Source organism: Onychostoma macrolepis, chromosome 23, assembly GCF_012432095.1.
Source record: "Onychostoma macrolepis isolate SWU-2019 chromosome 23, ASM1243209v1, whole genome shotgun sequence".
In the NCBI taxonomy this organism is placed as follows: Eukaryota; Metazoa; Chordata; class Actinopteri; order Cypriniformes; family Cyprinidae; genus Onychostoma; species Onychostoma macrolepis.
Window position 1 is genome coordinate 11,964,861 of NC_081177.1, and position 25,113 is coordinate 11,989,973.

Sequence of the window (25,113 nt, forward strand, 5' to 3'; positions counted from 1 at the left end):
GAATCCAGGTGATTTAAACAGTTTATGGGTTTAAACACTTTAGGGTTTGAGTGCAGTTCTGGGTATTTTAGTTTCCTAATTTATCGCTGGTCCTGTTCCTCAAGTAAATTTTTAAACACAATCAAGTTTTTAATAATCTTCCAAGGGCTGCATAATTAATTATTTTAAGTGTGGTCTTGATTAAGCATAATCGTCTGCAGTATAACAGTTTAATGATTAGCGTGTGGCCCGGATTTTTCCAATAACCAATTTATACTTTATGGCCATTATTAAAGAAACTAGTGTGTGTTAATAGATCAGCAACAGAAAAGGGAAAATGATAACGAATTATTCAATTTAAAAAATAAAAATATTATCATGAGAAACCTGAGGTTTGAAGTTTCAGTTCACGTCATTAAATATCTGCTCTCTGTACAAATAGACTGCCACGTTTGTATAGTTTATGCAGAAATGGCAAGGTTGCACGTGTCACCGTGTTGCTTCTGCTCTGACTGGTGGTCCCTTCCTTTTCTCCGCCCCCCTGCAATGTGGCCCCTCCCCTTAACCCCCTCTCCCTCTGCAGTGTACGTGTGTGGCATTTTGAGCACACTCGCGGCAGCAGGTGGAGATGACATCATCTGCACTGCAGCAGACTGCAGCACTGTGTCTGAACAAAGACATGTCAATGCTGCTGCTAACTGGTGCTGCCACACAGCCGCTCTCTTGGCATCTTTAGTCTCTAGGTAGCTTACTTTCCTTCTGTCTCTCTCTCTCTCTCTGGCATGGTGTCTGAATAATTTTAATGCTGTGCTGGCAGACTGAAGCCCACTAATTCAATAAGTCATAGTTTAAATGAAAAATAATAATACAAGTCCAGTGTTTCCCCTACCATTATTTCCCAACGGCACCCCCCGCCCCCCTTGAAGGCCAAGTTAATTTTATTACATTTTTTAATTTTTTATTAAATTTTTCTCTATAGCGCCAGACCACAAAAGAAGTAATTCAATGTTACCTTCCCTATAGAACAGGTCTATACCTTGTTCTTTTATTAAACAAACTAAATAGCCTTATGTTATTTATCTTATTTACACGATGGCGTGTCATTTCTGTCTCTACGTTACATGGTCGTGCTCTCTGTATCGCGCGCACAGCGGAGTTCCGCCCCGGTTCGCGCACACACACACACAAAAACGTAAGCGTACACACAAGTAAGCACACTCCCACTCCTATTTGTAAATATTAAGCCGCAAAACGTCTATTTAAATATGACTTCTGCGTGTCTCTGTGTTAATGTATGGCGCAGACGCGCGGGTTTGTTTACTCATACCGAAGCGCGCGACGCTTGCGGTGATATTAACGTCTGTTGTCTCACTAAATGAGGACATAAATACATGAACAACATCTCCAGAACTGCTCTGAGAGTCACTTCATGAGTATTCGAGCGTTTCATTTGAGAAAAACTATCCTCATATCATATACACACAGAAATGTAAAGGTATTCACGGCAACCCGTCAAAATAAAAGTTTGGTTTCACTTGAAGACATTGGGCAGAACGTAATAGGCTACTACTACTAAAACTATTAAAACCTTATCTTTAAGGAATAATCATACAATGTCTTCAGTGTTATTATCAATATTAAATCCCCTTTATTTTTATGTCGGGAAAAAAATTTGGACTTGGACTTGAGTCGCACTTAAGTCGCATAAATAAAGACTTGGGACTTGACTTGGACTCGTGAACAGCTGACTCGAGACTTGACTTGGACTCGTGACTCGTGAGACTCATAAAAAACGCAAGTCATTTGGTATGGGAGTTTATATGAATGTATCTCTGACTTTAGAAAAGTTTAGATGGTATTTTCTTCTCATCTTGCCTCTGTATAATGCATATTAAAGTAGCTTTCATAACCGCTGCGCTGCTTTGTTTACAGCGGCAACCAAGGAAACGATGTTTAATTGATGTTCAAACGTCACCTGCTGGCAGAGAGTGAATTTGCTTTCTAATTCAGCCCGTCTGCTGTTTTGTTTCGTGCAGATGTTTTATGTAGAATAGTTTCACAAAACTAAAGTCAGACCATTTTGTTTTTGCTTCAAATTTCGAAATTATGCAATCCAATTTAGATTAAAGACTGCTCATGCTGCATGTATGCAGCCTCTTTGTTTGGATTGTGTTGTGTTTAAAATACAGTGGTTGCTTTAATTTTAAATTGAAAAAGAGCACAGACAAAGCCTTAGTTTGTTTATATGAGATTTCTTTTATTTGTGTTATTTATTTGATTGATTGGGGTTTGTTTTAAAATTTCAATTTAGTTTTGTTGTTTGACACATTTCAGTTTTACAAAGAAAGGTGCAGCATTTTGTCTGACAATAAATTGACACCTTTTCATTTCTAATTTGTCTTAAATTTTGTTAAAGTTTTTTTCTGAGAAAATCATATGAAATCAGTATTTCAAAACGGATTTAGCCTCAATTACTAACTGAAAGAACCGTTGTTAATAAATAGAATAAAGACTTGAGACGTGACTTGTAATCGACCTCAAAGACTTGAGACTTGACTTGGACTTGGACCTCAGACTTGTGAACATGTCTGCTACATAGTAGCATGCTAAAACTCACGTAAGAACACCTTAAAAATCACACTTTTTTTATATAGTTTTATTTAACAGCAACAGCACTAGTGTGAACTGACTCGACTAGATCATATGTTACTTGAATTTAATGTTCAGTATAAAACTCCGTGACCTATCACTGTCAATGACTGGTGTCCTCTAGGCAGCCAGACTCTTACTGAGTTGTCATGCATGACCTCTGAACACCACTCCTGACATTTTCAGCAAAAAATACCTGCCTGCTTTGTGACGTTCATAGCCCTCTGGATTAAACAAATATATATTTTTAGTGCAAAAGACACAAATGTTGCTTACTAGTATGTTAGCCCTAGTGAAAAATAAACTACAAATACATTTACATATGAATGTATTTGTACTTAATAAAAATACCATGCCTTTGTACTTTTGGGGCCAGATTTACTAAACAGGGCAAATTAGCGTTAGAGCACAATTCCATAAAAGCACTGATGGGAGGGAAAAGTTCTGTGGGTGATTTACTGACAAGGTGCACATTAAAGAACACAGAAGCAACATCTCATTTCCATAATGACCAGCGCAATCTACCAAGAGCAACGTAAAATACCGCCTGCTTTAAGACATGCTTTTTTTGGCCGTTAAATAATGCCACAAATACCAGTGAATTGACGAGCGCAAATCTTAGTAAATCACGTTGCGTGATTCATTTAAATACTCTCCTCCCATAAATTTACAGATCGAAAGATAAACTCCTACAAATGCATATTCAATGAGATCTCAAAAATAACTGTTTCCACGCCTTTTTAGTGCTAATTTCCCACTACGTGTCTTTAGTAAATCCTGACAGACGTTTTTTAACGCCAAAAGAGGGTTTGTGCTGGTGCAAGCTGATAGTAAATCTGGCCCAAAATCTGTTAAATTGGAACATCAAATTTTGTACTTAATACACTGTAATCGTGTGGAAGTAGTGCTGAAGTCCAACTAAAGATATACTGATGTATATTTGATTGTGCTAAAGTGGAACTATTGCAAGTATACTTCAGGTACACTTTAAATATCTCGCATTTAAAGATCGATATTATTCAAAAATCATACAATCCTCATCAATAGTGACATTAAAGGCCCGGTTACACCAAGGACGATAACTATAAAGATAACGATAAAGATATAGTTCTAAAAATCTTTCTCAATATTACAGAATAGCAGAGTCCACACCACAGCTATGACGATAAAGGCACAGAGAAACGATATCATTGGAATCACTTTCAGAACGATTTTTTCCAGCTGATGAACGATACAAACATTGACACCAATCAGAATCCATAACAAGCTCACGAATTTAAAGCGGCAGACAAGCGGTGTGCTGAGAATAACAGACGATATTGTCTGCTGGTGTGGACGCTAATATAGTTTATAGTCATTGTTCTTGGTGTGAACTGGCCTTAAAGCACATTTTAGGCTCCAAGTAAGTAGTACTTACAAATAAAGTTAAATTATAATTTTTATATCACTAAGTCTCGAGCGATATTTCAGTAAATATGGTAATAGATTTAAACTATACTTAGTATGAAACAAATGTATTTTAAATATATTACTTTTTTACTAGGGAGCACAAGCAATGCAGATTTGCATTTCTACCTTCTTGCACTTTTGCCATCTCTCAATGTGTCTTTCCATTCATCAATAAACTGACACCAGAGCAAACCGCAGCCCAGCATGCCCCTGTCGCTTGGTTACCGTGCAGCAGCAGGTTGCCACAGAAACAGGCTTATCAGTGCGAGGCACATGCAGTTGTGTATACTGGTGCTATAGCTCACCTGTGCTGGTCCCAGTACTTTATGTTTAGTGTCAAAAGTCCAGTTAGGGAGCCAGCTTGATATTTCTGTCTCTGTCTGGATTTGGGTTACAAAAGTAACTTTGTCCTGCAACCTAGCAGCCGTTCAGAACACCATAGCAACCATATAGCAATGGGCACTCTTGCCATGTAGCAGTGGGCACTCACTACTCTTGGTAGTTTTGCACTTTTGGAAAATGTAAAAATCTAGTTCTGAAATACAAATGCAAAATAATTTACTGTATGTGTATGTTCACCGCTGTGTTTCTGAAGCTGAATGTGTTGATGTGCCTCATTACTGATTCCATTAATTTATAATAATGACTGCAATTACGGAAATGGTGATTGATAACATCAGACTCTGAGTCTTGATTGGATACCATAAGGGTAATGACTGAGTTTAATTAAACATCTAATATAGAATTTTGCTTGGGGATGTGAGCTAAACCAAAGAAGAATTTATTTCAGACCTCAGTGAGATATAGTGCAATTTACAGCAACCGTTTTCTTTTAATTGTACGTTTAGTAGCTAATTTGAGTGTTAAACTAAAGTTGGAACCCAAGTTTTGTGAACTACTGTTGTTAAACTGATATTAATGTTCCTCTGCAGATAACCAGTTCAGAATGTCCATCCTGGAGCGGCTGGAACAGATGGAGCGCAGGATGGCTGAGATGGCCGGTCAGCAGCAGCAGGGCAGCGGAGGAACAGCAGGGACTGGAGGAGGAGGTGGAGGAGGAGGAGGAGGAAACGGAGGCTCTAATAGCCAGTCTCAGGTATAGCAGCACATCAGTAATTGATAGGTGTGAGATTAGAATGCATTTTAAAACACAACTGAATTTTCATATTATGCATTTTGCAAACAGTTTTTGCTCCAATCTTTACTGTCACATGATACTTCATAAATAATAAAAAGCATAGTCATCAAGAACCTAAAGGTAAATTGCATTTAGAATAAACAATACTAAAATTCAGCTACCTCACTTGGCTGAAAGGTTTACATATTTTAACAACATGGTGTTTATTAACACTGCTTTTGTGAGCCAGTTGAACCAATTCATTGAAGCAATTTGTTCACAAATTGTACATTGCTGCAGCTTTTCTACTCGTGAGTTATAGCTTTCAGTTTGAGCCATAACGATAATTGCAGAAAGCAGTGGATTGTGACAGTTCATTGAGTTTGTGAAGATGTCAGGCCCTCCATTTTCTTCTGCAGTGTGTCTCAGGACAAGCAGGAAGCTCTTTTGAGAGTCGTGTGGTTGTTGTTTGTGAGAAGATGATGAACAGGGCCTGCTGGGCCAAATCTAAACATCTGATTCACTCCAAGACCTTCCGGGGAATGACCTTGCTACACCTTGCTGCAGGCCAAGGCTACGCCACCCTCATCCAGACTCTCATCAAATGGCGGTTGGTTAAGACCACTTAGATCTGTCTACATCTATGTGTAAATATGTTTTAGCTGACTTTGCACTTATTGTTAACTATGAGAAATGGTATGTGTTGTCTTATCCAGCACGAAGCATGCAGACAGCATTGATCTGGAACTTGAGGTGGACCCTCTCAACGTGGATCACTTCTCTTGTACTCCACTGGTGTGTTCCTTAAGCAATTCTAATTGAACTTTGGCAAAATTTTGCAAATAAACAGTACCTTTCTTGCTTTTCCCCCACCAATTCTTCTGTTTCTTTGTTGTAGATGTGGGCTTGTGCATTGGGTCACCTAGAGGCAGCTGTGGTCTTGTACAAGTGGGACCGGAGAGCACTGGCCATCCCAGACTCTCTAGGGCGCCTGCCCCTCTCTATCGCCCGTTCCCGTGGCCACACCAAGCTGGCAGAGTGTCTGGAGCAGCTCCAGAGGGAGGAACAGCAGCAGCAGCAGACCCCATCCTCTTTACCCCCCACCTCTAGCATGTCTTTCTCTCCCAACCCCGACATCCCCACCTCCAATAGCTGGATGGTCAGTTGGAGCAGTGACAGTATGGTGGCCCCCAGCGGGCAGAACACTGGTACAGCCACCACTACTACAACCCCTTGCACAAATCAGAACCCTGGTGAGAACCTCTAAAGTAGTTAGCTACTCTACAAGCTGCTAACAAAAAGTTTCTTAGTAAATACATGAAAGCTATTTAAAGGGATAGTTCACCCAAAAATTACAATTCTGTCATCATTTACTCACCCTCAAGTTGTTCCAAACCTGTATATATTTGTGTCTTCTGTTAGCACAAAAGAAGATATTTTGAAAAATGTTGGTAACCAAACAGTTGACGTTAGCCATTGACATCCATAGTATAGAAAAAATATTATGGAAGTCGATGGCAACTGTCAATTCATATAAGTATGGAAGAATTTGAGGGTGAGTAAACAATGATAGAATTTTCAGTTTCAGGTAAACCATCACTTTAAGGGATCATTGAGCATTTATATGCTTTTACACTTACTGTACATACACATATACATCCTGTATGTATGCTATTTATGCCACCATTCAAAAGTTTGGTGTCAGTAAGATTTCTTGTTTTTTTTTTTTTAAGTAAACAGTAAAACAGCAATGTTGTGAAATATTATTACAATTTAAAATAACTGAGAAATCATTCTAATATGCTGATTTGGAACTCAAGAAACATTTCATATTGTAATTTTTGCTGCTTAATATCTCTTTAGAAAACATGAAGCATTTTTTTATATAAAGTTCAGCAGCATTTATTTGAAATCTTCTGACATTATAAATTTCTTCACTGAGAATGAATGAATCTTGATAACATTAAACATTAATCGTTAATATGTTAATAAATTTACACTAAATTCAACAAAAATAAAAATTTATATATTGGAAACAAAACATTAGTGAAAAACAGCATGTAACCATTACTTTGCTATAGAAAAGATGAGAAACATCAGGGATGTCTGCACCTATCTTTTTGAACTAGTTCATTTACAAACCATCTGAATGAACTAATTCGCTAAAATGAATCAGACGTTCCAGCACTACATATGAGACAGATAGGGGGCATTTTAGGAGAGCTCACTAAGTTGTAAAGGCTGCATGTTGAAAAACTGCTGCTTGTTGCTCATTACTGGAAAAGCTGCACTATTTATAAAAACAGATGAACTACTATTGCTTTACTAAATAGGTTATAGCAGATTTGCTTGCTTAATGTAATACCTTATTACATTCGCTTCAATGAGCAGTACTTGCTGCACAATCTAATTCCAGCTGTCTTATTTTTTTAGATTATCAGTAATAGCACCTCAGAGACTGGGCAAATGTAATGGAAATATCATATTCATCCTCTGCTCAGAGTGCAACTCACTCTCGCTTTCTCTTTTGTGCCTAGATTTGAGAAGACCGAGATCAGAGCCCTCCAGCTATTATAGCAACGAGTGCCAGCGGGACCTCCCCCTCGCCAAAAAACACAAGCCCAACCCCGAGCTTGTGCAAGCACAGCTGGATAAGCCCATGTCAGTTCCCTTGAACATGGAGCAGCAGACACATAAACTGTCAACCAGCCCTAAGACCCTTCCTTCCACCCCGTCCAGCCCGGATAAGAGCGTCTCAGAGGAGAGTTTGGGGACAGTAGGTATCCCGCAAGCCAAGATGGCCTCTTACCGCGGAGGGCATAAATGGGGCACTAGAGAAGTGCTCAGGAAGGGGGGCATCAGCGGGGTAGGAAAGGAGAAGTTGGCCAGCCGGTTGCGACAGCGTGGCGAGTCCTTCAGCATGCTGGGAATGGTGGAGAGAGAGATGGTAGACACTGAGATACTTTCTTACAAGGAGGATCTAGAGAACCAGGACTGCCTCTCGCACATGGAAGACCTGCAGGTGAGAGAAGTGCACATAAACAAACTCACACGGTGCCCTAAATGGCACTCGCTCACAGTCAGTCAGCCTCATTTACACCTGTACTGATACATTTGTCAATAATAGACTCTGCAAACAAACACAGCTACAAGCATAGAGAGGCCAAGGGAAATATAGAGCACCATCCGTCCTGCTGACATGTGAAATCAGTGCTAGAGAGTGGCGGCGGTTGCGGCCCCGCTCTCTGCCCAGACCTTCGTCACCACATAATACACTTCTGCCATTGATTTGCTCCCATCGCCAGGAGTTAGTCCAGCCTCATTCATCTCTGTCACTCTATGGGTATAGAGGGGCTGAAGCAGTGTGTTCCTCCAAAGTAAACACCCCGGCACTTGATTGATCTGTCGGGTTAGCAAGTGTATGTGTGCATTTTGTCACAACAGAAAGTCTGTACTTGTTTAACACTGAATGCATGTGTTTGTGCTCCTCACAGGCGAATATGATGAGCCTGGCAGAGCACATCATTGAGGCCACTCCGGAGCGTATCAAGCGGGAACATTTTCCAACCATGGAGTCTGTTCCTCTGGACAACAGTGGACTCACCAACACCATGAGCTGGCTAGCCAGTTACCTGGGAGACGTGGAACACCTGCCCAGCATCATCCACTTGAGGTTAGTGGATGTCATTGCTTTAATATACATATGTACTGATATGCAGCACACAGTGGCTGGTGAATTTACTAGCCATTCTTTTGTCAATTCGAAAAAAATAATTTGAAAAAAGTTTTTGGAATTTTCAAAAATATTTGAATTTTTCCATTCAAAAATATATAACAACTCGCCATGTATGTGAACAAATACATGAAGCATTAATATTGTTAAGCATTAACCAAAAAGTGAACAGTGTAGAGGTGGTTCTAACTCTTTTTGAAAAATCTAAAAAGAAATAAAGAACTTTTAAAGAACTAATGAGAGAATCAGAACATAACAAAAAAAAAAAATTAATAATAAATATATTCAAATATTTTAATCTTTTGAACTTTTTGAACTCTATTCATCAAAGAGCACTGAAAAATGTGTCATGGTTTTCACTCAAATATTCAGCAGTGCAGTTAATGTAAACAATGCTAATATGTTTTCAGCATTGATAATAATAAAAACTGTTTATTGAGCTCACAGTAAGCATATTAAAATCTTTAGATATTTCTGAATCCCATGTGACACTTAAGACTGTAGTAATGACTGCAGAAAATTGCATTTTAAAAATATAGTAAAATAAACTGTTTCTGTTTCTACTGTCTTTTTTTTCTTCTTTTTTATCAAATGTATTCAGCCCTGGTGAGCATAAGAAACTTCTTTCAAAAACAAAAAAAAAGCCTACCAGGCTTCAAACTGTTGAACAGTAGTTTATATATAATTTCGCAACATATGACATTTTTCTCTAAACTATTAACACTAAATATCTATGAACATTCAGGTGTGTTTATGTACTGATTTGATCATCAAAATAAATTTTTGAACAGCAGCCAAAAATGTTTGTAATTGCGCAAATGTCAAAGTACAGTAAACCTGCTGCACTTTTAATTTTCCACCCTGGCAATGATGTGCTTAAGGAAAAACAAAATGCATGCCTAGACCCTGCTAACTCCATGTATGTGTGTGTGTTTTGTTTCTTTGAGCAGTCCCATATACGGTGAACCCCTGACCCCTCCCTCCAACCCTAGCCTGAGCCCGGGTAACTCGCCCATGCGTGAGGGTCAGTTTGAGAAGCCGACCTTGCCCGCTCCGTCCGAGTGGAGTGAGTTTCTCAGAGCCTCCAACAGCAAAGTGGAGAGAGAGCTAGCCCAGCTCACGCTGTCCGACCCCGAGCAGAGGGAGCTCTACGAAGCTGCACGGCTGGTGCAGACCGCTTTCCGCAAGTACAAGGTACAGGCCAGAGGCTCGGGTGCCACGCGCTTGTGTTGATGTGTGAATAGAGACAGGATGTAAACGCCTGTGCGCAGGTATTGGTAGGAACAAACACAGGACACCCTCTGTCTCCTTCCTGCTTTGTCCTTCCTTATGAGTTCATAGACACACAGGCACAGAGTAGTCAGTCCCCACAGCTTCAGCATGGGTAAGGTGGCTTAACCAGCGCATGGCCTGGCTTATTATAAAGAGCGATTGTTGCCTCCTGTGGCTGCCTGTAATGAGTTTCCACAAAGACTCACCAGCTGGCCAGACTGGCGGCTTGTGCTCAGAGGCGTCTGCTCTCTCAGCACCAGCTGCGGTTAAGCGAGAAGGGCGTCTTTTCTCTATCACTTTCATTGTCCTGTAAGTGAAGAGCCTAGTGGGCGTCTCCCAAGTGTTGCCCACTCCTCAGACCAACCCGTTTCCCTCTCTCTTTGCAGGGACGCCCACTGCGCGAGCAACAGGAAGTAGCCACCGCTGTCATTCAGCGCTGTTACAGGAAGTACAAGCAGGTAATCCTTTAAGATGCTCTGACATTGACTTTGCCAGTCTTTGCTGGATGTCTGGTTTATACGTCAAGCTCCAGCAAACGCACTTGAGTCAATTATATGGCCTGCTGTAATGGGAATTGTTGTTCAAAAGCTTTTGAAGAGCTCTTAGTGTAAGGACACACAGTTTCCCATTCATGACAAATCTATTTTTGTTTCCTTTGCAAGCTAACATGGATAGCCTTGAAGGTAATTTTTTTGTTTGATTGTTCATGCATTATTTAAAGCAGATTTTCTTTTGTCTGCACAAATACTAAAATTGATTTAATAGCCATGGCCATTTACACACTGTCCTTCACATATTTTGACGGAAGTAGTTGCAAGGGACGCTCCATATACTGTGGACTAAAGAGACCGATCTTGCAAGTACAAGGGTATTCAGATTGTTTCTGGAGACCCCCAGATGGCTGCAAGAGTGTTTTAGGGGGTCCACCGAAAATCTGAGAGGGTACAAAATGCAAATGAGAAATACAAAATACAGTTACCTGTAAATTAGAAAACGAAATTCTCTAAAACAATATTCATTGTAAGAAGAACTATAAAATACAATTGAATTGAATCGTTTCTCTTTATGCATCTAATATTACATACTAATGGGTTGAACTTAATACGAAGTCATATTTTAGTAATTTGCATTGGCTTCAGTAGAGTAACAATACAGAAGTCAATCATTTAGTTTTGGAAACAACATGTTGCCTTTATATAAAGCTTTTTGTCTCACACACTATAAACAGCTCTATAAATAAAAATATATAGCTACTTTTATATTTTAGGAAATGTTCCTTGAGGGCAACATACTGTATCTTTTAGTGGTTGTTGGCTTTAAAAAATTTGCAAACCCCTCTTCTAGATAATCAGTAATTAGGTCTGGAAGAAGAAGTAAAAGAAGCCCAAAATAAGCAATGTGCCTCAGTTAAATAAGCCAAAATACACAACTCTATTCTAGAAATAAGATTTTAAAAATTGCAATCTGCTACTTCCTATATTTATAAGCAACAAGCCTAAAAACGATTATAGTGAGTGATCAAGGCAATATTGATAGACATAATGTCTTTAATTGTTAATATTACTTATTTACAACTGCAAACTTCGCTATGATTATCAATCTGTCAATCACTGCAATTTTGAGAGTAACTCATAAACGTGTGATAATTTAGTGATGTATCCACCCCAAAAAATTTACTCACCCTCCTGTTGTTTAAATGTGTTTGTCAGTCTCTAAACTTTGCAGTGTGTATGTGGCCAAAGTAAGCTGAATAGGGAGCAATTACATTTTTGTTATTAATGTCTTCATTAATGTGTTTATATATCAGTATGCACTTTATAAGAAGATGACGCAGGCCGCCATCCTTATCCAGAGTAAGTTCCGCAGCTACCATGAGCAGAAGAAGTTCCAGCAGAGCCGGCGGGCGGCTGTGCTGATCCAGCAGTGCTACCGCAGCTACAGAGAGTTCGGCCGGCTGAGGCCTCACCGCAGAGCGGCCACCGCCGCACTGGTCCAGCACAAACTCAGGTAGCACTCAATACATTGCTCTGTGATAAATCACTGCCTTGTAAATTCGGTCCAAATCTGATTCCAACTGGTGTTTGATCTTCTGTGCTCAGCCAATAGCTCTTATGAATCTGTTCCAAGTGGCATACTGTTCTGAGCTTTGCTCTGCGAGATATTTTATTCATGTACTAGATGTAATGTGCAAAATTAAATGTGTTTAAGAGCGATGTTTCTTTTTCAGAAGCAGTCTTCTCACTAAGAGGCAGGATCAGGCCGCCCGCAAGATTATGAGGTTCCTCCGCCGTTGCCGCCACAGGTATTCTCCCACCGCCACATTGCCCCTTTCTGGCCATGCAATTCATCCACTACCTGAAACACTGCTGATACAAATACAGATGTGACACTTCCCATATTTTCGATTTTATTTAGTTATAACGGAACTTATTTTTTTATCCTTGAAAGTGTGATTCATTAATCATGAGTGGTTTAGTGAGAGGTGCTCCTCCCTTCCCTTGGCTCTTTTTCCTCGCACTCCTTCTCCATCATGATATCTGCTGTGTGCTAATAGCTGTCTGGTGTTGTTTTGCTGTTAATGCAAAGCCCCTTGATGGACCATAGACTATTCAAGCGGGTGAGTGCAGCCTCAGCGATTCAGTATGTCTCCCTTTTTTCTATCTCTCTCCCTCTCGCTAATCACACGCACTCAAAGACCCCCTTCCCATCCCCTTTTGCTCCTTCTTTCCCTCCTTCATCACCACTGCTTGATGCCTGCTTGCATGACAGCTACCAACTGGACGCACAGATGACTCAGATCAAGGGCCTCAGCAAATGATCGGCCTCAGGATATCGGTTGTGTCTTGCTATACACTAACCACTGAGACACTACATTAAACAAGCACCTTTTTCTCCTGTCTTGATTATTTACGTTTCCTGTATTTGCAAAGAGGAAAAGATAAGATAGACGGAAGAACAGAAGGTTGTTTGGTCTAAGCGATGTTGCATGAATATATGATAATGAGTCTTGCTCTTTGACCATGAGGCATGCTGGGAAATATGTGACCCAGAGAAAACTGGCTGCCTCTCTGGCTTGTGTGTTTGGTTCTGACTAGTTCAGCTAAAGCCTGTTTTATTGCACATGCTGCAGTGGGAACTGACTGTCTATCTGTCTATCTCTCTTTAATTGTTTGGTTGTAGGTATGATATCTGTATACAAAAAAAATCAAAGCATAGTACAAAAGCTAAGTTGGTCGCATTACCCTGTGCAAATGTCACCTGTATTTCATCAGATGTTTGAGCACAATGTTTCAAAAGGACGTCGACAGAATAATCAGCAGACAGCTTTAGTTTCTTGTCAGAAGTGACGAGATGAGAAGGTTTCAGACTGATTTTGTATTAAATGAAATGCAGACTATTTTAAGCTTTTTGTCCTATATATCTACTTAGTGCAGAAACTTACAAGGTGAGGAAATGAAGAAAATGGGGCAAATCATCAGTGAAGAACTTGTGCATAGAGCACTGGCCAGAAGACTGTTCTTTCAAACAAATTATATTATTATAAAAATGATTATATTCAATTATATACACACATACCGGTTTCCACAAATATTTTAAGCAGCACAACTGTTTTCAAGAAGAAATGTTTCTTGAAATGATTACTCAAAGATCATGTGACACCGAAGACTGGAGTAATGGCTGCTGAAAATTCAGATTTTCCATCACATTTTAAAATATATTCAAATAGAAAACAAACGCAGCTTTTAACTGGTTAAGTGTTCCACATAAACCATATAATCTCATGACAATCGATCTTCAAAAATGTATTTTACACTGCGCTGGATATTTAAAGATTTTAAAGGGTTTTCTTAAAGCGCACCAGTGTTCTTTTCTGTTCAAAGGGATAATTTGCCCAAAAATGAACCTTGTGTTGTTCCAAAGCTGTATGATTTATTTATTTTTATTCTTTGGAACACAAAAAGAGATGTTTAGAGGAATGTCAAGGTTGTGTTATTTCTGTACAATGCAGAGACAGCCATTCAGTTTCATTGTATGGAAATGAGCGGCTTGGACATTCTGCTGAAAATCTGCTTTTGTGTTCTACACAAGAAAGAAACTACCCTTTTAACCAGGGCTTGATCTGACCTTATCTGCCTTCTGAGATAAATGCTAAAATGATGTGAGATGTTCGACCTGTGTCCCTTAAGATCTGCCTGTTGTTTTTCAGAGTGAGAGAATTGAGAAAGGCCAGGGAACATGAGAGCGTCCAGAAGAGCCCCCTCACAATGTGACATTACTCTCCAGACTCTTCCTTTCAGTTTTTCTGTTTCAACCAGAGACGTTTTACAAGAGGAAAAAAAATAGCAAGAACACTGCAACTCTTACTACTACTGTATGACTGATACTTCGGCTACTAAACAACTGGGTTTTTTCATATCTCTTTATTCCTTCTGTTTCTTTTATGAAGGAAAGAGCCAACTGCTGTGGATCAAAAACTCTAAGGACGTTGTTTTAGGAGGAACAACATTTGCTTCATGGCATTTTTTGCACTTTTTAAAGGATTGATTTGTCATTTTAGATGAGCATTTAAATGTTTTGTTTGAAAAAAAAAACAAAAAAAAAGGATGGATGGAAGTCCTGCTCTTCAGTGGCTCATAAAGAGAAGATAAATGAAGTGAGAAAGAAAGAGAGAAGATGACAAAATATGGAGTCAACACAGAAACATGGCCGGACCTGTTCCGAGTGTATTTCATAGTTTTCAAAAGAAGTGTTTAGTGGGTAAAATTGTTACCAAAATAATGAATAATTCATGAATTAGTTTTTGTACATGCTTTACTCCACAACCAGACAAATTCGTCAGAAACTTCTTCCAGTCTGTCCCTTACGCTCACCCGTCTTCTCAGCTACAAGAGGACTGGGTTGCTAATGAATGTAAGAGGGAAACGAGCAGGCTTGGGTTACGTGTCAAATGCTGATGTTGATCTGCTAACAAGATGTGTGAAAACACAGGTATACATACAATTTTAACCAACAACTATTTTCAAATTGATGCTATTCTGCCAGTTCAAAGTTAGCGAGACGTCACAGTGCAGTGGATCGCTCCAGGCAGATCTTGTCTTATGCATGCTTGAAACTAGGCCGCAGTCTTTTCATCGTTTTGTTTTTAACTCCATGAATGTACTGGAGACACCAAATGTCATCACCTCTGCCCATCATTTACTATTGGCACGTTTGTAAAGTTTTCTTTTGTTAATCCAATGTTAAACAGTCACTTTGTTCAGTTGAAAATCAACTTCAGAGGTTTTCTAAGCTCTTTAAAGGAAAATTACATGCATTGCCTTGATATCTTTGACATACTTTGAAGGGTCTCCACACCTGGGGTTAGACAAATCCATATTTTTGACAATTGAGCGGTTCCTGTACATAAAGAGGGTTTCCGGTACGCAAAGTAAAACATTTATCTAAGCGGGATTGTATTTAAGAAATATATTATTTTACTCATTGAAAGGGATCAAAACAGATTAGCGTCAAAATCTGAATATTTGTATAGTTTTGTTTGAATGCCTAAGAAGTATGGTTGTATCGTTTGTACATAGTGTAAATACCTGGGATAAAGTCAAGCTACTGTATGTGCATGACAAAAATGAACAAAGATACAAAAAAAAAGAGTTCAAAAGCATTAGTGGCTATGCTCTGAAAAATTATTTCACTATAAGAGTATTTTATTTTACTTTGAATGTTCTTGAGAAGAACATTTTGCTAAAGCATGACTTTCCTGCAATTATGAAAAATACTGTATTTAAGAGGTAGGAGAAAAGGCAAAATGATCATTAGGTTATGTTTACATCCGTTTGTTTTTTCTGGGCTACCAAGAATCTTTTTGCCAATGGTGCCAAGTAATGTGAATGCTACTGCTTAAAGGAAGTTAATCATTGCTGAACAGATAATCACCTGGTAAAACGCGATCAGATTCACTTGCATTCAGCAGCATAACCCGTCAACACAGTCGGACAAGGATGATGGTGTATTCAGGAAGGATCTTTAAGTGTATCACATATCTCATTTGGTTTCTTTGTACTGTATATTTGTTTGTTTTGTGTTTCATAAGTCTGAATACTTTTGTATCATGTCATTGAAATGATGTAAAGTATGTTTTTCTGTTATGAATGCAGGTAGTTTAAGTGTAACATTCTGACAGTCTAATTCAACAAGATGTGCAAAAAACCCTGTGAGTTGACAGTAAAGAAATCCACACTGCTTCACTGATTGAAAGATTGGGTTCCCAGTTATGCATTTAAATGGGATTCTTTTGGTGCTAAAACGTTGGCGTCAAGGGCCAAGATAGACCTCCAAAGATCAATCCGTTTCACCGGTGTTGCAGTGACGTTACTTTTAACAGCAGGTGTAGCCGTGGCTTTTGAAAAGGAGAAAGTATGTGAAAGCGCTCTTGAAAATGAGTTAATGCACTAAAAATGTGTAGATTTCAGTTTCCCCTCATGTCAAAATGCTTTTTGTTATATTTTATATTTGCGAAGAGAATGATATGTAAATGTTTTCTTCAGAGTGCTTATGTTGGAAGTGCCTGATCATATTCTAAATCCAGCGAGCCGTGTCAGTCTGCATGTGAGGTTTGCGATGGACTGGCATTAGCGAGAAGTGTCCGTTTTTATTTACCTTTACGTAACTTGTTTCTTTGTCCGTGCTTTCTCCGTGTATTTCATTTTAACCCACCAGGAATTTATGGCTTCGTCATAACTCACGTCCTCTATTGGAACTGCCAGATGAACCGGCGAGGACTGCAGATTCAGTCCGGCTGGTTCTTGCCTTGCATTCATCATTCCGGTAGCAGTTTAGGTTGTCAGCTGATGCACTGCGGTGGCAACTCGAGTCTTATTATGCTTGCATGGGTAACATAGATAACCGGGTGGCTGAAACAGCACCCAAAGCATGCTTATTTTTGTAGATTTGGTAGTCAGGTAGACTTGTCGAAGAAATACTGTTCTGTAAAGCAGCTGGTTTTATGGGTTGCAGAACTTGAAACAGACCGAGGGCTTCGAAACGTAACCTTACAATACAAAAAGTCAAAACAGCTGGCAAATTGTCAGTAGGCTACTACTCATATTTACAGGGGCAGCATGAATCTTTTTTTTTTTTTTTTCAAATAGAATTTGGCTTCCTGTTTCGTTTATGAATTCAGTTTCACTCCACTTTTCATTTACATTCCCATTGTTTTCAACTACTCCACCATAAAAACAGGTTAAAAAAAACGTGTGTACCTCATTCGAAAACACGCGCCACAGAACTGTGTCCATATCCGCGTTAAAGTGTCCATGGCACTAGTGCAGTTGAAACCTCGGGTGTGAATCTGACGGGTTCACTTTTGTATCTTAACTCAGGTGCCAAACTGGAGAAAAGGAGGAGATAGAGCAGGTCACTTGAGAATTAGTTGCTGCTTATTGGGAAACGAGCCAGACTGTCCTGATCAAATTACTGTGATTCTGAACATGTCATGCTGTTCACCTTTTTTTAATCAACTATGTGAGCTGAGTTGGCGTACCCTAGGTCCCTAAAAACCGGTTTGTCGAAAGCTGGTGTTCACTGACTGGTGTTGTATAAGAGTGATTAAGCCCGTTGCAATGGAGCAGGTCTACGTGAATGCGTCTGATGCTTGTGTAAATATGCATGGATGTTTCGGTTCAGTGCAGCTTCTCCGGATCCTATAGTCACTGTATAAACACACTGCCGTGGATATACTGTATCACAATAATGAAAAAGTGCTGCTCAGATCGATTCATCAACATCATCATCACTTTATTCTAGTCATAGATAGACGTTTCAAAACATTTAAAAGAATAGCTGTAGTTTATAAACGCCAGACAATAACCTCATCTGGTCGCATACGGGTTCATTTTGACAATTCTGCTTCAGCTTTAACGGTATCACAGCTCAGCCCACAGAAGATACCTCATCAGTTTTGTTTGTCGCATCGACGACTTCGAACAGAGACTGCCTTTCCTGCGCATCCATTCTTTAGAACAGGGCCCTAGGAAACATCCCACCACTCATGGACACAGAGCAATAAGCAATTCCTGAAGTGGAGACCTGTAGACCTAATGGGGACAGTGATCTGTTGGACACACGTAGCTGACTTACTCTTATGCAAATGCCAGTATTGTGAGATTAGAATGCAGTAGTTTAAGGACAGTGCTTATACGACACCCTTCATGGAGCTGCACGTTTTCATCCCTTTCAAACCCAGAAAATAGCGGCCCTGCCTTTATTACAAGCTACACTTGGGGCTCTCTACACTTTGCATGTTAAACTAGTGTTAGATCTACTTTTCCTCTCCTCTCTAGCTGTCTTTCTCTGTGTCTTTCCCGATTATGTAGCCCTCTCCTTTCCTGATGACCCCTGATTTTTGTTTTTTGTTTCTTCTTTTTTAAATGTCTTTGTTTTTCTTCCTTCCCCCTGGTTTGAGCAATTTATTTTTGTAATTGTGCATGTTAAAGAGTCACTGAATCGATGGATATGTTAAAAAAGAGAATTCAGCTGCTGAAGCCATGCAAAATGTTTTGAATTGCCCTTAAAATATGAAAGATGTTTTCTGAATGCTTTATATTCTCTCTGCTGTAAAATAATAAAAAGGGAAAAACTTAAGAGAAGCTTGTTTTTCAAGTCATTTTAGTGTAAAAGACTAAAAGAAACTAAACTAAAAGAAAATGTTTTAAACAGAGTTAGTTTCATTATATTTCAGTTTGAATTGTTTTTTTGGCTCAGTTCGGCCATCTGTTGGTCACTGCAGGTCACTGCATCCTGTCATAAGTAAAGATGCTTTGACAGTTTTAAGTCCAAATAATGATATTCATGTTTAATGAATCATGATCATGAATTACTGAAAGGTCATACAGTAAATTAATTTTATTATTGGTTGTCCTCGGACTATTCAAATTCAGTGATTAAACTAATGGTTAGTTATTTTGTGTGATCAGGAATGTTGGATGCTTGATGGGAATAATAGCTTATGATAACAGGAAATGACTGCTGTGTGTGCATTTGTGCTTGTGCTGAAGAGGCATTTTTTGCTTTATTATTGACAATAGAACGGGACAGTGATGGGGTCAGTTACTGGCAGGGTTTATGGACCAGGTAACTGCCCTCTAGACTCTAAACACGTGGTTATTGGTCAGAATCCTCTGAGGATATAAATTGTGAAGACAATACTTTAACCTCAGTGTAGCGCTGTGTTCTGCACAACAACAACTACCTGGGAATTGCTGGAGGCTGTTCAGGTAAGGAACAGAGTGTTTGTTATTTTTGATAGTTAGCCTATGTATCATTCACTGTATTTCAGTTCTGATTTGCTTCTTTGTGCTAATCATTATGTCATATGTTTTGTAGAAAAATACCATTCTACATGTACATATAATGCATGTCTAAAAAACAGATCATTATATGAACAACTGAAAATGTTAATTTTGTGTGTGTGTGTGTATATATATGTATATACTTAAATGTATATACTTAAATACATTAACAACAAATTCATTATAAGATGACAATATACATGGATACATGGATATGGAAATATGGAATTTATTTTAAGCAAGCAATATGTTATGCTATTAAAATTTTGAATTTATACTATTTAATGTAATAATTATTATATATTTGTTTAATGCCTAAAAGCTAAATCATTGGCTATTTAGTTTTATCATGTAATTCATGTATTTATCTTATTTATGAAACAATGAAGTTTTTGAGACCTTGAGATTTATTTGTGCAACATTATGACTGTGTTCTGCTGTACAGATATAATGAAGGGGATGTTTGGCATGTCTGTCAGTCTGTTGCTGCTGTGTGTTTTGTGGGGTGACAGTCAGCCTGTACACACTGCTGCTCACACTGTCAGAGAGGTGAAGACACTTTTAATGTCATGTAGTCATAAAAATGAGAAATTGCCCATTAAGCTGTTTTTGTTTATGGAATATTGGACTACTCTTAACTACTGCATGTGTGTGTGTGCTGTTAGATGATAGAGCTCCTGAGAGCGATGACTCCAGTAAATGAGCAGATGGGACAGGACACAGAGCTGATGGACTCTCCTGAGGTTCTGTGGCCTAATACTGAGGATCTGGAGAAGAGAGACCTGCCACGTCTAGGAGTAGCAATACACAGAGCCTTACCCTCAAGAGTCCACAGCAGGTAGTCAAACAACCACTGATCTGCTGTTCTTGTAAAACAGCAGCAGCATGATTTTTTTAATGCCATAAAAAAAAAAAAACATTTTGGTCTCCCCAAAGAATTTTAAGAGATCAGTTCTTAAACGAACATTTTTGTTTTTTTTATTAGTGTAGTGAATATTTTAATATTCCAAGGAACCTTTTCCTCTATAAAGAACATTTTATGCAATTGAAAGTTCCGTGGTTGTTAAAGGTTATTAATGGAACCATAGATGCCTTTAATTTTAAGACTTGGTGCCCTAGATATGACCAAAAAAAAGTGTTTATTTTTTAATACATATTCTTTATATTTGACTTAAATAGAGTAAAGTTGGCAAGTGGTGTTGAACACGTATCATAGCTTAACTTTGGCTTGTATTTTTCTTTATGTGTGTGTTCAGTATGTCCGTAGATGCATCTAGATACCGTTTGTCATCTCCAGCTAAGTGGATGTCCAGCCTCCAAGGTTGAAGAATAGTCACTGTTTGATTCATCAATCCAAAGCTACCAGGTTTACACTCAAATCTCATCCGCATGTTCTCTCTGTAAAGATCTCATTGTAAAACATTAAATAAAAGGAGTTAGAAAATATACAAATGTGAATTCTGTATTTCAATTTACAAAGGGTGAGAGGATGGGAACAACATTATGGACAAAGAATGGAGGCTTTTTATTTATTTCCTTTTTATTATTTTATTTTTGCATTTATTTATAGTTTACAGTTATATGTTTTATACAGTACAGCTATTGTGGTCTCTTCTATAAAGATGGTATTGGCACTTAATCCAAATATTCCAGAATTATATGTCATTCAAAATTTACAGACACATAAAAGCTGAAGATATGTAGAAAAAAATCCCAGATATTTTACATGTTAGTGGTTTACATCAGTCTCTCTGTGAAGCAACTGTTTTGCACAAAAGTTTTTATAACTGTGTTCTGTATATTTTTGCTTTTGTATTGTGTATATATATATATGTGTGTGTGGGTGTGTGTGAAAGAGAGAGTCCATACTGGTAGGTAAAGCTATAAAAGCCCTGTGACTCAGTTCAGTATGTTACGATGCCTCAAACACAGTATTTCCAGAAGCAATCTGCACCGCCGCCTCTCTTCCTGAACTGTCTCCTGCTGCCCCACAGACCACTGGGAGGAATGAGGCGATATGGTTTTTCTAACAGTAACTTAAAAGAGAAAGAGAGGCTGTTGCTCACATATTTGCATGGAAATGTAATATAGCCAAGATAATGCACAAGAACACAGCATTATTTAAATGCTTAGAGATTGTTATTCATTTACCTCTCTAAGAGCCTCTTTAGAAGTCTGCCCAGGCACTTTGATATCTGTGAAAGGAACAGTATGAGCATACAAAAGAGTGATTTTTTTTTTTCATCTGCAGAAGAACTTTCAGTAACACTAAAAGATGGTGCAGTTGTAACTTTTGAGATTAAATGTCTGTGTCAGATAAATGAGTCTCACTCTCTCGGCTGAGCAGCGGGGAATATCCTACGACTGCCGCCCTCTGCAGGAGATCATTGAGATCAGAGACAGAGAAATCATCTGGACTGACGCCTCCGGCCTCTTCCACTGAATCTGAAGCAGCAATCAGTCAGACGTTATTTCATCAGCTACAGCAGATTTTCCTGCATTGCTATCTGGCACCAGTATTACAAAATTAATGTTACATTTTTGCACCCTGTGTACTAATTTAAGCCAGTTGTCAATGAAAATGGGTATCAGTGGAAGAGAGAGAGAGAGACTGTTCTAAGAATGTCTCCTTGGGCAAAAATATATGTTAATATATATATATTATAATAATTATATACTGTGTATATATAAAATAATCATTAGTATTGCTTGTGTTGTTATTAATATTACGTTCAATAGATTATTATTAAATATATTTAAATATATAGCCTAATAATATATAATTTGAAAAATTTATAAATAAAAAAAAATACTTCGTATTCATGGATCCTGAACATCCATGAACACAACTTTGCAAGAGAAAGTAAGAGAAATATCCAATATATATACAAAAAAAAAGAAACAATAATCATTGCCAGGGGAAAAATATCCTATATATATATATATATATATATATACAAAAAAATAACAATTATAATAAATAATAACATCTGAAACATTGTGTCTAAATGCACTCACCAGGGCCGCTGTAAGTCATGTCAGCTGTGTCCGTAACAGGATGTGCTAACAGATGACTGCAGGAGAGCAGGAGGACAGAGCAGGACAGAAGCAGGTTACAGATCATCTCTGCAGCAGGTTGAAGGTCCTATCAGGTCAGGCTTTGGAGAATGAGGTGGATGGATGCTCTCTGATCTTATATACACCACTCTACCAAAGCTGAGTGAATAATAATCGATGCAGTGTTTTTATTGAGAGTCCTATTTTAAAATGTGGATCCTGTTGAGTTAATATCCATGAATAAATCAGGATGACTGTAGCAGGTCCACGTTGGCTTTATCACCTTTGAATCTCATTGACCTGTTTTACTGAATTTGTAAATTGGGGGACACAGGTGTGCAAATGTTCATCCATCAACTCTTGAGACAACAGAACACATAAAGAGATCATTCTATGAATATATCAGCCGGTTTACTTAGCCCATGAATCTAGTTCTTTTACGTTGGAAATTATGAAAATATATCTCTTTAAATTCATAGAAAAGATTGATTCCAACAACATTATGTCAATGAAGGTAATAAAATGAAGCGCAGGGATATAAAGTCCAGATTACCCGTCTGCTGAGGAGAGCGTGACATTTGTTTATCACCCGCTGGCAAAGACATTTTAGTGATGCACATTTGACATTTACAAAGCTTGGGGTATAATCAGACAGAGCAGACCTGAGAAATGAAGAGCCGTTTTAAAAGGATGTACCTCACTCACAGTCTGGCTACATCTGTGAATTTAATAGGCTATGTAAGATGCTCTCAAATGCACCTTCAAATTAAATGTTCAATACGCATAACAAATAATGCAATACAGAAATGTACAATATGCATAATAAACTGAGAAATTTTACACTTTATCCACTAAATGAGCTCATTTCAAATTTGATGCCTGCTACAGATCTCAAAAAAGTTGGCACGGGGGCAACAAAGGGCTGAAAAAGCAAGAAAGTTTGAAAAGATTCAGCTGACAGAACATCTAGCAACTAATTAAGTTAATTGACATCAGGTCTGTAACATGATTAGCTATAAAAGGGATGTCTAAGGGGTTGCTTACATTTGGTCACTTTATGTGTTTTTCCCGATCGGATAGCTATCCGATCTTGAAAAGATCAGGTGTAAATGTCCTCCGAAACGCATTCGAGACGGATATAAAAACCATCGCTCAAACCACTTCAGGAGGTGGTCTGGGCCGCATTTCAGACGAAACTGGACAAGTGTAAATGCATTGTTGAAACCACATATGCTAATTTTACTCCTCCTAAAATAATAAACGTGTTAGAGCGTTTTATAGGGTCGGCTATATGGTATGTTATAGTCAGATTCAGGGTTTGAATTGAGGGGGGGGCTGGGGGGGTCCCGGACCTCCCATAAGCATTAAGGGACCCCCCATAACACCCAAAATATATAATTGGGGGGGTCCCCTGGTTTTTCAATAAAACTATAATACTTGAAAAATTGAACTAGTGAAAATGAAAATTATCTGAAAAGATTCGATGGCTGTATTAAATTTAGACCTGCTCATGTTACATTGTATTTTATTTTTAAGCGTTTGTACAGCGTTACTCATCATAACCAATCACACACCATTCTGTTGAGCTTAGGAATGCAGTGGCCAATCAGAGGCGGTCAATTAGTCATCGCTGAATTTTGTTCAGACTGAAACTTGCGCATAAGCAATAAAAGTGCAGACATACGTACGATAAAAGTAAGAGATTCATTTATCATACAGATTATAAGAGGAGCTATGAGTGCTTAAACTCTAGCTAGACTGACTGAGTGCATTCTTTCACTGCATGATTCAGTCTAATAAAATGCAGAATGCTCCCAAAATTCAAGATGCGGCAGAAAATATGTATAGGCTATTTATATAATTTCATATAGTTATTCAATATCACACGAAGAGTGCCATTTTTCCCCCCGCAAAAATCACAAATGTGATATTGAGTTTATACAACAGTTCAATAAACAATAAGTTATTAATAGACTTACGTTTTAGACACCATATTGCCTATTTTTGCTCTATTTAGCCAACAAAAGATGGTTCCAAACACAGCTACAGCAGTGTTTTGCGTCTCTGAGCAACATGACCGTGTTTCGTTCCTGAATGAATCAACCATTTAAATGATTCGGTTCAATCGCAATGAATCACTTAATAACAATGACTTACTGCCACCTATTGGCGGTTTTAATTTCACATTTAAAGTACATATTTTTAAAATAATTTCAAATATCAATATTCAGTGTTTTAGGATTAAAATATCAAAACATTAATGCATTTGTAACTGCAGGTTAAATGCATTCATGTTTTGCATCAAATAATGTGTAAATACATCTGGATGCCACTTCAGATGCAGCTTCTGTGTTTCCTCTGCATTATTGCAAAAATGAATTTTGTTGATAATGATTTTAATGATAATGATATTCTAGGGGGAAAAAAGGCTTTATTTTTAAGAATATCAAAAACTTTAGGAGTCAGCTGCCCACTGCAGTCCTGCAGCTCAGTACACTCAGTAAAATATCGTC

General features: G+C 38.4%; 2 protein-coding genes across 5 annotated transcripts in view; one reads left to right on the forward strand and one right to left on the reverse strand.

Annotated features, from left to right (window-relative positions):
• The window catches only part of camta1a (calmodulin binding transcription activator 1a), a 392,827-nt gene extending 374,004 nt beyond the window's left edge, over positions 1-18,823 (forward strand). Inside the window, 13 exon segments of the mRNA XM_058762966.1 lie at positions 5,010-5,173; positions 5,614-5,804; positions 5,911-5,989; positions 6,093-6,447; positions 7,732-8,216; positions 8,689-8,867; positions 9,878-10,121; positions 10,586-10,657; positions 10,862-10,882; positions 12,007-12,206; positions 12,427-12,501; positions 12,786-12,816; positions 14,407-18,823. Of these exon segments, the coding sequence (XP_058618949.1) occupies positions 5,010-5,173; positions 5,614-5,804; positions 5,911-5,989; positions 6,093-6,447; positions 7,732-8,216; positions 8,689-8,867; positions 9,878-10,121; positions 10,586-10,657; positions 10,862-10,882; positions 12,007-12,206; positions 12,427-12,501; positions 12,786-12,816; positions 14,407-14,439 (2,129 nt within the window). The 3' untranslated portion in view covers positions 14,440-18,823.
• Positions 18,824-21,081: 2,258 nt separating this feature from the next.
• Positions 21,082-24,669, reverse strand: uts2a (urotensin 2, alpha). Of its 4 annotated transcripts, none has more exons than XM_058764031.1 (5): positions 24,580-24,669; positions 22,562-22,617; positions 21,875-21,988; positions 21,695-21,738; positions 21,082-21,579 (listed from the first exon to the last, which is right to left on the reverse strand). In XM_058764031.1, exons 1-5 carry the CDS (start codon positions 24,591-24,593, stop codon positions 21,466-21,468), a joined length of 342 nt encoding a protein of 113 aa, XP_058620014.1. In that variant the 5' UTR covers positions 24,594-24,669; the 3' UTR covers positions 21,082-21,465. The 4 variants fall into 4 exon arrangements, with proteins under 4 accessions (XP_058620014.1, XP_058620012.1, XP_058620011.1 ...); XM_058764029.1 differs by having other exon boundaries at positions 22,562-22,759; positions 24,580-24,666; XM_058764028.1 differs by lacking the exon at positions 24,580-24,669 and adding an exon at positions 23,154-23,277 and having other exon boundaries at positions 22,562-22,908.
• Positions 24,670-25,113: the final 444 nt, after the last annotated feature.

Coding starts and splice junctions, on each gene's coding strand:
- uts2a (XM_058764029.1), bottom strand. CDS start 22,667: ATGATCTGTAACCTGCTTCTGTCCTGCTCTGTCCTCCTGCTCTCCTGC. Junction 21,989..22,561: donor CATGACTTACAGCGGCCCTG/GTGAGTGCATTT, acceptor TTGCTGCTTCAG/ATTCAGTGGAAGAGGCCGGA. Junction 21,739..21,874: donor CCCGCTGCTCAGCCGAGAGA/GTGAGACTCATT, acceptor TTCCTTTCACAG/ATATCAAAGTGCCTGGGCAG.